Source organism: Chanodichthys erythropterus, chromosome 3 (genome assembly GCF_024489055.1).
Source record: "Chanodichthys erythropterus isolate Z2021 chromosome 3, ASM2448905v1, whole genome shotgun sequence".
Taxonomy (NCBI): Eukaryota; Metazoa; Chordata; class Actinopteri; order Cypriniformes; family Xenocyprididae; genus Chanodichthys; species Chanodichthys erythropterus.
The window spans coordinates 30296844-30312447 of NC_090223.1; the positions used below are offsets into that span (position 1 = coordinate 30296844).

At 38.2% G+C, this 15604-nt stretch overlaps 1 protein-coding gene across 3 annotated transcripts; it reads left to right on the forward strand.

Annotated features, from left to right (window-relative positions):
* Positions 1–1325: 1325 nt before the first annotated feature.
* ubtf (upstream binding transcription factor) lies at positions 1326–15552 on the forward strand. 3 transcript variants are annotated; one of them, XM_067381708.1, is made up of 22 exons: positions 1327–2163; positions 2953–3051; positions 4649–4699; positions 5888–6060; positions 6237–6320; positions 6406–6561; positions 7266–7330; positions 7422–7545; positions 7639–7749; positions 7835–7968; positions 8265–8406; positions 9364–9405; positions 9495–9605; positions 9728–9880; positions 9984–10130; positions 10837–10947; positions 11095–11183; positions 11288–11477; positions 11625–11672; positions 11989–12054; positions 12151–12276; positions 13362–15552. In XM_067381708.1, the coding sequence occupies exons 3-22, from the start codon at positions 4663–4665 to the stop codon at positions 13464–13466; spliced, it is 2214 nt and encodes a 737-aa protein (XP_067237809.1). In that variant the 5' UTR covers positions 1327–2163; positions 2953–3051; positions 4649–4662; the 3' UTR covers positions 13467–15552. The 3 variants fall into 3 exon arrangements, with proteins under 3 accessions (XP_067237813.1, XP_067237809.1, XP_067237812.1); XM_067381711.1 differs by lacking the exon at positions 1327–2163 and adding an exon at positions 2188–2675; XM_067381712.1 differs by lacking the exon at positions 2953–3051 and having other exon boundaries at positions 1326–2163.
* The last annotated feature ends 52 nt before the right edge of the window (positions 15553–15604 follow it).

Consider the following 15604-nt stretch of genomic DNA (forward strand, 5'->3'; position numbering starts at 1 on the left):
TTATTACAATTTGAAATGTTTTCTAATATATTTTAAAATGTGATTTATTCCTGAAATTACTCATTACTCCAGTTTTCGTTGTCACATGATCCTTCAGAATATGATTTGATGCTCAAGAAACATTTCTGATTATTATCAATGTTGAAAACAGTTGTGCTGCTTAATATTTTTGTGGGAACCATGATAGATATTTTTCAGGATTCTTTGACGAATAGAAAGTTCAAACAAACAGTGTTTATTTGAAACATTTTTTTGTAACAATGTGTAACTTTTGATCACTTTAATGCATCCTTGCTAAATAAAAGTAATAATTTATTTTAAATAAAAAAAATCTTTACACCATGTGAATGAGTCACATTACCTGTGTATGGCATCTTATACTTGTAATACTTTGACTGCAATTGACAAACATCAGGATTTCATGTTTAAAGGATTAGACCACTTTCAAATAAAAGTTTCCTGATATTTTACTCACCCCCATGTCATCCAAGATGTTCATGTCTTTCTTTCTTCAGTCGAAAAGAAATTAAGGTTTTTGATGAAAACATTCCAGGATTTTTCTCCATATAGTGGACTTCAATGGACTCCAGACGGTTGAAGGTCAAAATTACAGTTTCAGTGCAGCTTCAAAGGGCTTTAAACGATACCAGACGAGGAATAAGTGTCCTATCTAGCGAAACTATCGGTAATTTTCTAAAAAAAATGTAAAGGAATGATCGTCAGTTCCATTTTTTCCGTAAATAGAATAGGGAAGTTGTAGGACATACAGCGTAAGCTTTTTTGAAGAATACGAAAGTGTGGTTTTAGCGGATCCACTTGGAAGGTGATCATTTGTGTTTATAAAGCATATACAGTTGTATTTTTTTCCGAAAATGACCGATCGTTTCTCTAGATAAGACCCTTATTCCTCGTCTGGTATCATTTAAAGCCCTTTGAAGCTGCACTGAAACTGTAATTTTGACCTTCAACTGTTTGGAGGCCATTGAAGTCCACTATAAGGAGAAAAATCCTGGAATGTTTTCATCAAAAACCTTATTTTCTTTTCCACTGAAGAAAGAAAGACATGAACATCTTGGATGACATGGGGGTGAGTAAATTATCAGGAAAATTTAATTTGAAAGTGAACTAATCCTTTAAATAAGTTTCTTATTGCAGTGAAAGTTGCTTTTAGAACTGTCCAAACTTCATATCAGGTGTCTTACAAAAAGATGATGCCACACAGTATATTCTTTTTACAGGTGAATGTTGAATGATTTCCAGTATAATGTGAGTTTTAAAAAACACACATTTCTTGTTTGGTGTAGTAGTACTGCAAACTTCACTGACAGGGCTATGGAGGTATGAAAGCTCGGGAAGCACGGGCCTGTATATTCTCCCGGAGGAAGGAGTTGCTCCACACTGGACTGTGACATTCCAATGAAAAGCGCACGTCACCGCTCTGATGTTTAACGAACCAGCGCGCTCATTGGGAAATCATGTTTTCCCCAAATCAGAACGTCTTGATTGGACATCGCAGGTGACGCCCACAAACAGACAAGGTGGAGTTTAATTATTTAACGTGACAAAAAGATGTTGCTGTCAGACTGAAAATACTGAAAAGATGTTAAAAGTACACAACAGTTCACTCTCCTCATAATGCATGTGCTTTGGGAGTTTATTTGACTAAACGCAGGAATACTGCTTTTATTTTTTTTTCTCCATCCTTTTTTCTTTCTTTTTTAAACCACACCATAACACATTAAATCAAATGCACTTCTTTTATTAAAACTTCCACATGATCATCGCGACTAAACAAATGTGTTCAAAACAAGCCCGAAAAGCTACACGCGCGTGCAGGTTTGATGGCGCCTCGGCAGCTCCAAGCTCGTGACAGCAGCTCCGAGTTTATAATCCAAATGGAAGAGAAACCCGGGCGACCCATCCGTGATGAGCGCGGCGAGCAGGGGAGAGATTGAAAATGCGGATGTCGCTTTGGAAAGAGAAATGAGCGGATCGAGAGAGCTGCGCGCTGACTGGAAGGAGAGCGAGAGAGATGGAGGCGGGGGGAAGTCTCTCAGCTCTGCGGGGACTGGAGCGCCCGTGCCCTGGACCGGCGGCGCAGTGCTGGCTAACATTCAACCCTCCCCTTGTTCCACCACCAGTTCCACACACAAGCAGCGACAGGTAAGATCTAACCAGCGCCTCATCCTACCAACCGTTTCGTAAACAAACAATTCTTGTAGATGCAAAAAAAGATCAAACATTCCGACTTAACAACGTTTGTGGATTTTGTTTGTTTTTAAAAGCCGCCTCGTTTAAATTCGCATTGACTTGGTGCGCGGCTCGGTACATTCCGAGGTCGCCTTACCCGAATTTCCCGTCCTGTGACTCGGGGGAAAAACATCCTCTGTTTATATACCACAACTTATTGCCGTGTTTAATTTCTTAATACAACTCCAAAAGCCACTAGCCTAATTTTTAAAGCACCTCTATCGTGTTTGGAGCCCTCGCGGTCGTCTTCATTTCCGAGTTAGGACTCCATGAGGCTCGTGGAGGGAAGAACCAGCCGCCTCTGGTTCGCCATCACGGAGCGAACGGTTATTTCACCGTGTAGGCTTGTTTTCGCTTTAGCGAAAGCAAAGTTCGCCGTTACATTTGACATTTTAACGTTTATTTGTGCCTGAGGAGCAAACCGGGTGAGTTCAGAACCATTAACGCTCGTTTTTCTGTCGGTGGAGGTGAATTAGGCTTTCAGCGATCATGGAGGGTAGTATGGCGGCTCTAGAACAGTCGTCACGCCAGGGAAGCGTGTCTCTTCTCGGCTGTTAACGGTTTTCCATTGTGATTATGAACAAAATGACAAGTTTATACACAGGAATGATTCATTTCTCACAGAGTTAATCTCGCTTGTCATAATTGTGCTTCAGTCACCGCGTAGAGAGTAAAATTAACCTTTCGTTTCTATTTTTCAAGCCTTTGAACAGCTTGCTGCCATACGGCTGCACACATCGTGCTTTCACCCCGCATTCCTCGCCACTCGAAAGTCGGGGTAAACAACCAGATTTCTTTACGGTAAGAGGGCAGTTTGGACACCCGTTACACTTATTATTATACACACAACAGCATGTGATGAGGATTGACTTTTAACAGCATTTTTGTGTGGTTGTTTTTGACGACCGTTGGTTCAGCTTTCACAAGGGCTGGAGGGGGAATCAATGCTAGTTATAGCCGGCTAGCTCCGGTGTAGGTCAGTCATAGGTCGGTTTAACATTGTAAAATCGTATTTTATTAAATTTAGACATTTGTACGGTATCATTTTCACACGTAAGTTAGACACCCGACACGATGAAACCTGTTTGAGTTTATAATTAAGTTGGGTAAATCAGTAAAACTGAATTTTAATCATTAAACATGCTGTTTAGTGCTTAATTATGCTTTACTGGTTTGTTTAATTTAGGCAAAACCTCATTAAATTTAAACATTTATTTTAAAATCGACCCTTATAAATACTTAAACACTTGACGTATTTTGCTTTGAGCTCCGCTACAAAGCTTTTGTTCATAAAAGCGATAAAAATCCACAAGTTTGTTGTTGTTGTTTTTTCCCCTGAGCATTTAAATGGTTTTAAAGCTCGATTCTATTCAGGCAAGGTCTGATTATCCACTGTTTCTGAACATTTCGGGGTGGTAAAAATGCCCTTCACCCAGGGTCTATTTTAAAGCTGGATTTTGCTGGCTCACACGCCGCCATTACACATTCAGCGCAGCGGCGACGCCTCGCCCTGGAAAAAGCCTCGTGCCATTTTGTGACTAATTCTGTCGGCTCACGCATTTGCTAAACTACATCAGATGATGACTAGCCTCCCATATTCAACCATTTTAATACAGTCGCTGTGAATAAAATGGGGGGCGACCCAGAATGTGTCCGTGGCGGAAGCGGAGACCCGCGCCCTGTTGGTTTGGAGGCAGACTCTGGTGCTGCATGCTGTAGCAGTCACTCATGATGATCCCTGGCTGTGTTTCCCCCTCTCGACGGAGACCGAAAGCAGATCCCGATCCGTGGTCAGCTGGTCCGTCTACAGGCAGCTGCCTGCGTATCGCCCAAAACGCTCCTTCCTCCTCCTGTAGTACCTCCCAGTATCCACTCGTCCGCCGAAAAAATACTCCATTTTCGAGCTAGTGCACGAAGCGCTCGCCTCGAAAAGCGCGCAGAGTGCAGGAGAAGCCGTTTCAAGTCTTAGTTCAGTAGACAAAATGGAAGATTAGACGGATTGGCTGCTCTTGCTGGTGTCGACTGCAGAGTTATTTGAGATTTGAAACCGTCACAAGCAATGGGCTCTGTCTCACGATGGAGCGTAAACGCTTAGGGGCGGTGTAATGAACATCAACCATTATGTGTCGGGCTGGATTTTAATTCCACACTTTAGACAACAGTTCCTGTTTTCGAAATATTCATGAGTAGCTTTTTAGGTGTTTAATTTAACGAAACTCGTGCCAGGAAAAAACAATCCCCATGCGATTATGATGCATTCTTTTTGTTTTGAATAATTTGATGCCAAATTAATAGTTGAAAGCTATATGGTGTTAAAGCCATGTAAGTACGAGTTTCAACCTTTTTTACCTCAATATTTTGTAACCTTTTATCTAATTAATTTTTTTTTTTTCTCTAGAGTGATTCAAGACAATGAATGGAGAAATGGACTCCGCTGCTAAAGAGATCGGTAAGAAACAAATAATTTAGATAAGTGGTTCTTAAATATTATTATACATTTATATTTATCAGTGAACTGTAATGAATGTAACTTAATAGGAAAACTGTAAAAGAAAATGTTGGTTTGTAATGGTCTCTTGAATTATTGATGGTTCAAACAGTAGAGCATGGCTCTAGCAATGCCAAGATAATGAGTTTGATTCCCAGTGAATGCATGATCTTATAAAATGTATCTCCCAATTGCATGAAGATTTATCCCCTCTGAACTAATTTTCTTGGAAAATAAATTGCCATATTTATTCCCACTGCAGTTGAACCTATATTTAAAGGGTTAGTTCACCCAAAAATGAAAATAATGTCATTTATTACTCACCCTCATGTCGTTCCACATCCGTAAGACTTTAGTTCATCTTCAGAACACAAATTAAGATATTTTTGATGAAATCTGATGGCTCAGTGAGGCCTCTTGAGAGCAAAGCCATTCAAACTCTCAAGATCCATAAAGGTACTAAAAACATATTTAAAACAGTTCATGTGAGTACAGTGGTTCAACCTTAATATTATAAAGCAACAAGAATGCTTTTTGTGCACCAAAAAAACGAAACAAAATAACGACTTTTCAACAATAACTATGGGCCGATTTCAAAACACTGCTTCATGAAGCTTCTTAGCTTCATAAATCTTTTGTTTCAAATCAGTGATTCGGATCTCCTATAAAACGGCTAAACTGCTTAAGTCACGTGACTTTGGTGCTCCGATCCACTGATTCGATTCATTCTGAAGCAGTGTTTTGAAATCGGCCCATCACTATATTGTTAAAAAGACGCTATTTTGTTTTTTTTTTTGGCGCACGAAAAGTATTTTTGTCGCTTTATAATATTAAGGTAGAACCACTGAACTAAACAAATATGTTTTTAGTACCTTTTTATTTTGAGGGTTTGAATGGCTTTGCTCTCAATGGAGGCCTCACTGAGCCATCGGATTTCATCAAAAATATCTTAATTTGAGTTCCGAAGATGAACGAAGGTCTTACGGGTGTGGAACGGCATGAGGGTAAGTAATAAATGACATTATCTTCATTTTTGTTTGAACTAATCTTTAAAGTTTGAGTGAATTGATATTTTCTTAGTCTGCATGAAGTGATGTATGTACTGGTACTCGGTGATCATTTTTACCTTATTATGTTTTATTGTTACAGTTTGGGAGCAGGAAGACCTTTTGAAGCTGTTGGATGCCATGAAGACGAACCTGCCAGATAAAGATCTGTCCAAGTACAAGACGTCCGAGTCCCATTTGGACTGGGAGAAAATTGCTTTCAACACGTACTCTGCAGAGATGTGCAAACAGAAATGGCTGGAAGTTTCACGTGAGGTACGCTAGTATGCTGACCAATGGGTTTCACTTGTATGTTGTAATGACTGGTCCAAGTGTGCCAAAAAAAGTATTGACTAGTATTTGAAAAATCTGATTTAAAACAAAAAATGTTTGTCAAGCTATAGAATAAGGTAAATGCAGTTGTCACATTAAGATTCCCGTTCCTCACTCAGATACGCAAGTTCCGCACCCTCTCTGAGCTGATCGTGGATGCCCAGGACTACGTCAAAAATCCATACAAAGGAAAGAAGCTGAAGGTAGACAATCTTGTGGCTCAGTCCTGAAAGCTTGCATTAAGAATTAGTTTGTCCAGCTAATTTATTTTGTCTTTGTCCTCTGCAGAAACACCCAGACTTCCCCAAAAAGCCGTTGACACCGTATTTCCGTTTCTTTATGGAGAAGCGTGCCAAGTATGCTAAACTACATCCAGAGATGAGCAACCTAGATCTCACAAAGATCCTGTCCAAAAAATACAAGGAGCTCCCAGAGCGTAAAAAAGTGAGTGCAACGAAAATTGAAAAGAGAAAGCATTGGGTGTCATTCACTAATAATTGCGTACATTATTCATATTTATATGCATGTTTAAATTCTCACGAAAACTTTCCACCTAATTCACAACTCGTACATACGCACATGAATTTGTTCTTAACCCTGTTCTAATGTTGATGAATTCTGAGTGTTCTAAATGAGCGACTGTGTGCCCGAGGTAATAATTTGTTAAAACACACCCAAACCATGTCATTAAAAAATTTAAATTTCATCTTACCATGTCACCGAAAGTATGTGTTTTTGTTGCTGTTGTTGTTTTAGAATACATTTTAGAAGGAAAGTTATTGATGAGTCATGATTTGTTCATACACAGATTTCACGGACAAATTTGTGCGTACACATGATTAATGAATGTGACCCTTTGTCTGTAAACATTTTCAAGAACTACTCTAAAAGTGAAATTTATATGGATTTTTAAAACTGGAAATTGAAATTATGGGACTATTGTAACTGTACATTAAAGGTTAAAGATGAATCTGGTGTTCAGTGGATTTCACATCTGTTGTTGCTCTTTAGTCCCTTTGAAAAGAAGAAAATATTTTCTGTTTGGTCTGGATCAACTATTGTTTTGAGTAGTACCTTTCTAGATCAGTCAACAAAGCATGCATTGTTTTGTCTGACCTGTTTGTTCTGACTGAACCTATCGTCAACAGGAGAAATACGTGAAAGACTTTCTCAGAGAAAAGGAGTCTTTCATGCTCAGCATGATGAAGTTCAGGTAAATGACTTAATTGACACTTTACCATCTCATTTACATTTCTAAATTGTTGCTTTTCTTAAAAAAAAGTGTTTTATGTGTGTTTTATCAGGCAGGATCATCCCGACCTTCTAGAGAACGTTGGCAAGAAGTCCAATGTTCCAGAGAAGCCCAAGACACCCCAGCAACTGTGGTATAGCCATGAGAAGAAGGCTTTTCTCAAAGCACACCCAGATGTAAGCTCTACACGCACTCACACTATAGAATCTGCTGCTGACTTCTTCATTACACACAAATGCTGTAAAACACTTGTGTTCTTACCTCTCCAGGCGACCACCAAAGACATCAAGGATAGTCTTGGAAAGCAGTGGCCACAGCTGTCAGACAAGAAGAGGATGAAGTGGATCACAAAGTCTCTGGAGCAGCATAAACTGTATGAGGTAAAGATGCTTGCATTTCTCACACCCTGTTTGCTGGAAAGTAGCATGCTTCTCTGTAATATTTGATCTTTCACTTCTTGTTTAGGAGACGATGCGTGAGTTTATCCAGCAGCACCCAGATTTGAACATCACAGAGGAGGACATTGTCAAATCCACTCTGACCAAAGCAGAGAGACAGCTCAAGGACAAGTTTGATGGGCGGCCCGACAAACCGCCTTCGTAAGTTTATATGAAATGTGACCTGGACATGTCATGTTTGTTTTCTTGTCCATATTATTTTAGTATTATTTATCTATTATGGTATTATTTAAGTCAATACTTTTTTAAAAGTTTTATTTCCTTTTGTCTTTTTTTTAATGTTTTAGTATTTTTAGTACTTTATTTTAGGTACAGAAAGTGTTTTTTAATAGTTTTATTTAATGATAACAGCACTGTTTCTTGAATGAGTTTCAGTACAGTAGGTAGAGAAGGTTTTTTTTTTTCTCAGTCTCATTTTGTTGTTTTTCTTTTCTCAGTAATGGTTACTCAATGTTCTGTGCTGAGCTGATGTCCAGTATGAAAGACGTTCCCAGTACGGCGCGTATGGTCATGTGCAGCCAGCGTTGGAAACTCCTCAAACAGAATGAGAAAGATGCTTACCAAAAGCGCTGTGAACAGGTCTGTAACACACCTGTGAAAACAGTGCTTTTATTTTGCACACTTACATCTGTTGATCATCCATCCATTAGAGTCCCCCTGTGGTAAAAATCAAGTTTTTAATGTTATTCACATGTCTATCTGGTGTTTTTAACATGCTTTAAGACAAACCATGTGCAACTTCATAAGTCAACACCATTGCTGAGTATTTTCTGTTTAAAACTGCAGTAAACCAAAGACCGTCTAAAACCCACGGTTTGAAATCGCTGGTGTTTCTGACATCACAAACTACATTGTAACCAATCATGTCAATGTGCCGGCGGGCTTTAGCATATCATTAACTGACCACGCAAGGGAGTCTCAAAAGAAGGTTGTCCCAGTATATTTTTCTTTTGATATGAAAAATCATTTAGATTTAGCAATATGGTGTTTGTATGATGTATATTGTGAAGTTAGGATGAACTAAATGCCTTTCTTCACTGATGTTCTGAGTTGTTCAAAGCGTTTGTAAGGATACTGATTGTTAGAAGGCAGCTGTTTGACTCTTGAATGTGAACATGGTTTGTGTAACATTAGCAACACATTATTAACCGTTTGATAGGATAGTCAAGCAAAACGTTAATCATATTAATTACCGTTATGTGTCCGACATTGTAAAAAGGGATACCATTGTGCAGCGTTTACCTCAGTAAATTGACTGAGTGGATCTCGTCTGAGCTCCTGTGAGAAAGTGGAGGTCTATAAATATGGCTAAATATCATATTTATAGACCTGTGTATATTAAAATGAGCCAAGGGTGTAGAGTTAGATTCAAGTTATTTTAAGGCATTACGAATTTTTTTTCCACAGGAAAAAAATTTTAAATATGTAAAATTAATATAAAATTACTGACTACAGGGGAACTTTAATATAAACAAGCCAACATGGATGCATAAGATTTTCAGTCACTTCAATATTTTATTTTTTTTCTCTACACAGAAAAAGAAAGAATATGAAGTTGAGATGAATCGCTACTTATTAGTAAGTATATGTTTATGCTCTGTCCGTTTATTGTGTGCACCACTTTGCTACACGATTTGCATTTTAAACATGTTGTCTGTGTATCCCAGACTATCTCAGAGGAGGAACAGCAGAGAATAATGTCAGAACAGAAGATGGGCAACTTTAAAAGGGGAGGTGGTGGTGGCAGCCCCGCTTCCAAAAAGAACCCCAAAGCAAAGGTCAGTTCCCCTGTCAATCATCTTTGGGTTATTGAGGAATTGGTACTTAAATGAGCTTACTGTAAACTAGAACTTGACTTCCTTAATGCCCTTCTTTTCTTTCTCTTTGTTAATCCTGACAGTCTGCAGAGAAGCCCAAGCCCCCTGTGTCTGCAATGTTCATTTTCTCTGAAGAGAAGCGCCCAAAACTTCAACAGGAAAGGCCTGAACTTTCTGACATGGAGCTTACCAGACTACTAGCCCGCATGTGGAACGAGCTTTCTGACAAGAAGAAGGTAATCAAGACACGTTAGTGATCCAGAGATGTCAGGATTCTTCCATCACTGTATTGGCCAACTAAATTGTTTTCAACTTTTAATGTTTAATCATTCCGAATAGGAGAAGTATAAAACTCTAGAGATGACTCTGAAGGCAGACTCTGAGAAGCAGAGCAAAGAGGACAAAGGGAAACTACCAGAAACACCCAAAACAGCTCAGGATATCTGGCAACAGAGCGTCATTGGAGACTATCTCGCCCGATTCAAGGTATGGGATCATGCATGCAAGAAATTAAATTAGAAAAATTACTTGCACTACCGTTCAAGAGTTTGGGGTCAGATTTTTTTTTGCAATGTTACAGAAGTCTTGTGTTCTCACCAAGGCTGCATTTATATGATCGAAAATACAATAAAAATAGTAATGTTGTGAAATAACATTAGAATTTCAAATACAGTTTTCAATGCATATGGTTTTTAAAACCTTTATATATTTTTAAATATCATTTTCAGCGTTTATTACTCCAGTCTTCAGTGTCACATGATCTTTCTGAAATCATTCTAATATGATGATTTGATGCTCAAGTAATATTTCCTATTATTATCAATAAATACTGTTAATTATACCATTGTGCTGCTTAATATTTTTATGGAAACTTTGATGCATTTCTTTATTCCAGAAATCTTTGATTTATAGAAAGTTCAAAAGAACAGCATCTATTTGAAATAGAAATCTTTTGTAACATTATAAATGTCTGTGCCACTTTTGATCACTTTAATGTGTCCTTGCTGAATAAAAGCAAAGTAGTGCCCTTAAACTTTCAAACGGGACTCTATGCATAAATCTTCATGACTGAGTGTTTTTTTCTTTCCTGCCCACTAATAGTTGCGCAAATATCTACCATAGAAAATTCTCTACCTAATTCTCTGTTTGCTATAGTTTCTTCACTGATCCCTCCCTCTTCTTTAATTGTCAGAATGATCGTGCGAAAGCTCAGAAAGCCATGGAGGCCACCTGGAACACCATGGAGAAAAAAGAGAAGATCATGTGGATCAAAAAGGCTGCAGAGGACCAGAAGAGATATGAAGTGAGTACAGACAAATCGATTTCAAACAACATTTTGTGATAGTCAAAATCCTTTTTTTTAATAATATATATATATATATTATATATAATATATCAGGGCTTCTTGTGTAGAAGTTTTCATACCCTTTTTAAATTCTGTTTTATGCAGAGAGAGCTGAGTGAGATGCGATCACCTGCCCCAGTCTTCGTTCTTGGGAAAAAAATGAAATTTGATGGGGAACCTAAGAAACCGCCCTCGTAAGTTCATTCTGTGTGTGTGAGTGTTGATGTGTTTTTAAGGTTGCTCACTTGTTTCAGCTTCCCACTCATTCTAATCGTATTGTCTTCAACTGTGGCGACAGGAACGGTTATCAGAAGTTCTCTCAAGAGATGCTGTCAAACGGTGAGCTGAACCATCTGCCCATGAAAGAGCGCATGGGTGAAATCGGAGGCCGTTGGCAGCGACTCCCTCAGAAAGAGAAGGACCGTTACAAAAGAATGGCAGAGGAAAAACAGAGGCAGTACAAAGTGCATCTCGAGCAGTGGCTTGCGGTACCCCTATATCTTTATTATTATTTCAACACTAGAGAAACACAAATGGCTTGATATGAAGATCTAATATTTAGCCAATGATGTATCATTTTAAAATCAATTTGTACGTTGAATTCAAAGATAATAACATGATTTTCTCCCTCACAGAGTTTATCATCACAAGAGAGAGCTGTGTATAAAGAATATAACGCTCCGGTGAGTCATAAATGTGCATGTATTCAGTATTTTAGTCTGAACTCTCTCTCTCTCTCTCTCTCTCTCTCTCTCTCTCTCTCTCTCTCTCTCTCTCTCTCTCTCTCTCTCGAAAGAGAAAGAGAAAGAGAAAGAGAAAGAGAAAGAGAAAGAGAAAGAGAAAGAGAAAGAGAAAGAGAGAAAGAAAGAAAGATATATATATATTTATTCAAAATTAGAATTAATTGTATTCAATAAAATATTTAAAAGTTAATTTAATATTTAATTATATTAAAATTTCTGCCTCTTTATTTTTTTTTTTCTTAATTTTCTTCTTCAGAAACGGAAGAGCACAACAAAACCTGGTGGCCCAAAAGCTAAAGTGAAACCCAAGGCCAAAGGATCGGTGAGTTTGATCATCTTTTATCGCTCGATTGGCCACTATGTTCATTTTTAGCAGCATGTACTGATTGTTCTGTATCATTGGTGACCTCATCCAAAGGACGACGAAGAGGATGATGACGATGATGATGACAATGACGACGATGATGATGATGAAGAGAAGGAATCTGATGACGGATCATCCTCTGATGACGACAGTGATGATGATGATGACGACGACGAAGATGTAAGAACTATAGCACGCTGGTCACAGTTTTTTCATTCACGTCATGCATTTTAAAACAGCCTTGCTGATGTAGGATCAGCCTGGAATATTGAAATTATTTTTTGATTGTAGTGATTAGGACTGGGCACCATGACCAAAATTTTGTTTGAGAATATTCAATTCAATTCACATTTATCTGTGTAGCGCTTTTCACGATATACTCACTGATGTACTCCCGAGGTAAAACAAAAAAGCAAATAGAGAATAATTAGCGTAGCTGTTCATAAGATTAAGCAAAGAGAGTCATGTGCCTTTGATCTGATATAACTGTGTACAAGGATATGAGATGCATTATGTGAATGCTTGGCTAAAGAGATGCATCTTTAATCTAGATTTAAACTGGATGAGCGAGTCTGAACCCCAAACATTACCAGGAAGCCTATTCCAGAGTTTAGGAGTCAAATGTGAAAACGCTCTCCCTCCTTTAGTGGACTTAGATATCCTAGGTACAACCAGAAGCCCAGAGTTTTGTGATCTTAAAGAGCGTGATGGATTTTAGGGTGATAGAAGATCAGTTAAATACACGGGAGCTAAATAATTTTGATCAATATGATCAGTTTTATTTCTTAATGACTATATATATCACATTATAGTTATTTAATTTAAAATAAGAACAGGGAAGCATATTATAAACAATCGTTTTAGGTACAGTGCACTAAACTCTTTATTTTCTCATTCATGCATGTTTCTTTGTCACTTTAAAGTGTCAATAACTTTAATTAGTACTGTGCTAAATGTATATATTTACATACTGAAATATCAATGATATAGCAAAATCTAAATCTTTAAAGCATGATAATGCCACAAAATATATTGTCGTACTGCCAAACCCTAGCCATTGTTGCCAAGTCTGCTGTTTTACCATGGAATTGGGCTTACTTGTAAGTTGTTGCCGCAGGTAAAAATGTTTTCCTCGGTTTGATTTCCACCCCCGTACGTATTGTTGTGGCACTCCAACACCCCCCTGTCAACCCTTAGTAATACAGATGCGTTTGTTAATAACAAAATATGTGAATGAAAAATAATGTTTCCAAATTCCCTTTCAGAATGAGGAAATAGAGGATGAAGAAGAGGTGGAGGATAAGGAGAATAAATCCGAGAGCAGTAGCAGTGGTTCCAGCTCTGAATCATCAGGATCGGACTCGGACTGAACCAGAGCCGAGTCAGGCTGAGCCCACAGACTGCCAGAAACGCTGTGAACTGAGCCATGAGCCGGGGGTCTGAGCCTGCTCTGCACTGCGCTCTTCCCACCACAGGAGGGGGCTCACCCCGCTGTCACACATCTGCGCCACCTCATACGGTCTTTTTCTCCGCTTCTGTTCTGTTCTATTCTCCCCTGCACTTTTGGTTTTATTCGTTCCTCCCTTTATGATTTTTCTTGGCAGATTTTAAGGCATTTTAGGCACCGCACACAATGATGTATAGTCTAAATTCCTCCCAACACCGCTGGTCACAGAAAAAAGGGGTTTAGTGCTCTGCTATTGGCTTATAGTTGTCATGAGGTGTTATTAGGATGCCCCGTGTTTATACTTTAAAGGTAAGAAGACATAGAGAGTACCAGGTGCCATTTTTTTCTGTAAATGAGCCAAAGAGTCTCTTAGTTTCGTAGATTATTTTGGGAGGTACAGGGGACCAAATAATTGCACTCTGAAGAATGTCTGCTTTTTTTCCCCTCTGTCTGTACCTCTCCTGTTCTTCCTAGTAGCATTGTCCTGCTCCTTCCATTTTTGCTTTGGTGTTTGTTTTCGCTTTTTCGGTTCAAAACAAATGTGGTATTTTCAGGAACAATGAAGCCATTTTGAATGTTGACGAATGGACCCCGCTGGTCTCGCACTCGGTGCTTGTTCACGAGGCGTTGATGCGCTGCCCTTACCTGCACCTGATGTGGGGTTAAAGGTGAAAATGGACTATTTATTTTTGTCCTGTCCTATAGAAATGCTGCCCGTTGCGGTTTAGCGATGTGGTTGTGACAAAGCCACAGCAAACGGGTTTGAGTTCGCTGTTCATACAGATGATTAAAAAAAAACTGATGTTACATAATGAGGACTAGTTTATCAGTTAATTGTTCTGCAGCACAAGCAAAAGTTTTTTGGTTTTTTTCTTCCAGAAAATTGCTTTTGTTTTTTCGCAGATTGGGCACCAATATGTTTCTTGTCGTTTGTTAATAATGGTTACGTATTGTTTGAAGCTGACTTTTTTTGTTCCTCTTTCCAACCACTGTTTTTTTTGGTGCTCCAAAGAATTTTTTTATTTTTAAAACGTGATTGTTTTAAATACGATGGATGTGAGTTGCCCCAAAATTCAGTGCACTTATGATATAATAAGCCCAGTGTTCTTTCAGTATTTCTCTTTCTTCATTTCATCCATCAGCCCGTAATGTTAACCACTTCACAGGTCTTTCATGCACCAGCTCAAGGAATGTAATGGAGATGTTTTATTTAAGAGAGGGGTGTCATTATTTGTTGTGTTTATGTGTATATATATGAAGTGTTTTGAGGGTGAGGGTATATTCTCTCATTCCAATGCCCTGACCTAAAATGGCAACTGAACTAATTTGTAAGCCACAACACAGCTTTCTGCGCTGAGCTTTGACCTTTTATTCAGTATTTTTTTTTAATGCAACCCTCAAATCGATAGGGGCACTGTAAATTAATTTTTCCTTTATCTAAACATTGATCCTTGATGATTTGGATAAAAAGACAAGCAAATAATTTTGATTTGGTTGTGATTGCTGTGAAAAAAAAAGTTTGCTGTACCAGACCTAGTGCCCAAGGCCTGTATCCTGCATAAAGTTCTTGGCTCAGTTTGGAAAATAAAATGTGGTTATAGATGGTGGGCAAAGATAAGAAACCCAGTGGACCTTTCAAGATTTGTTGATATTTTATAGGATTTTGAGACTTGCAAATAGACTTGGGTTGGGTTCAGTGCTGTTGTAACGTATTTGTACATATAGCTTTCATTTTTTTTTCCCTTTGTAATGAGTGAACATTATTATGTTTGTATTTTCATTTGGCTAAGCAATATACTGCTGTAGCCAAAACAAGTTTGTCAATTGGGGACATGTTTTTAATTTGGTAAGTTTTAGTTTTTTACCCCTCCCCATGTTTGTTTATTTGTAGAAATGGCAAAAAGAGAAAAAGCTTAAATTTGTACTACAGATTTGAAACATTTGGACGTTTTCTATAGCAAGAGATGTTATATCCCTGCAATTTACAATTTCAGCAAATAAACCTCTTAAACACTTATTCCATTTCTCTGAGTTTTTTCATATATATATAATATATATGTA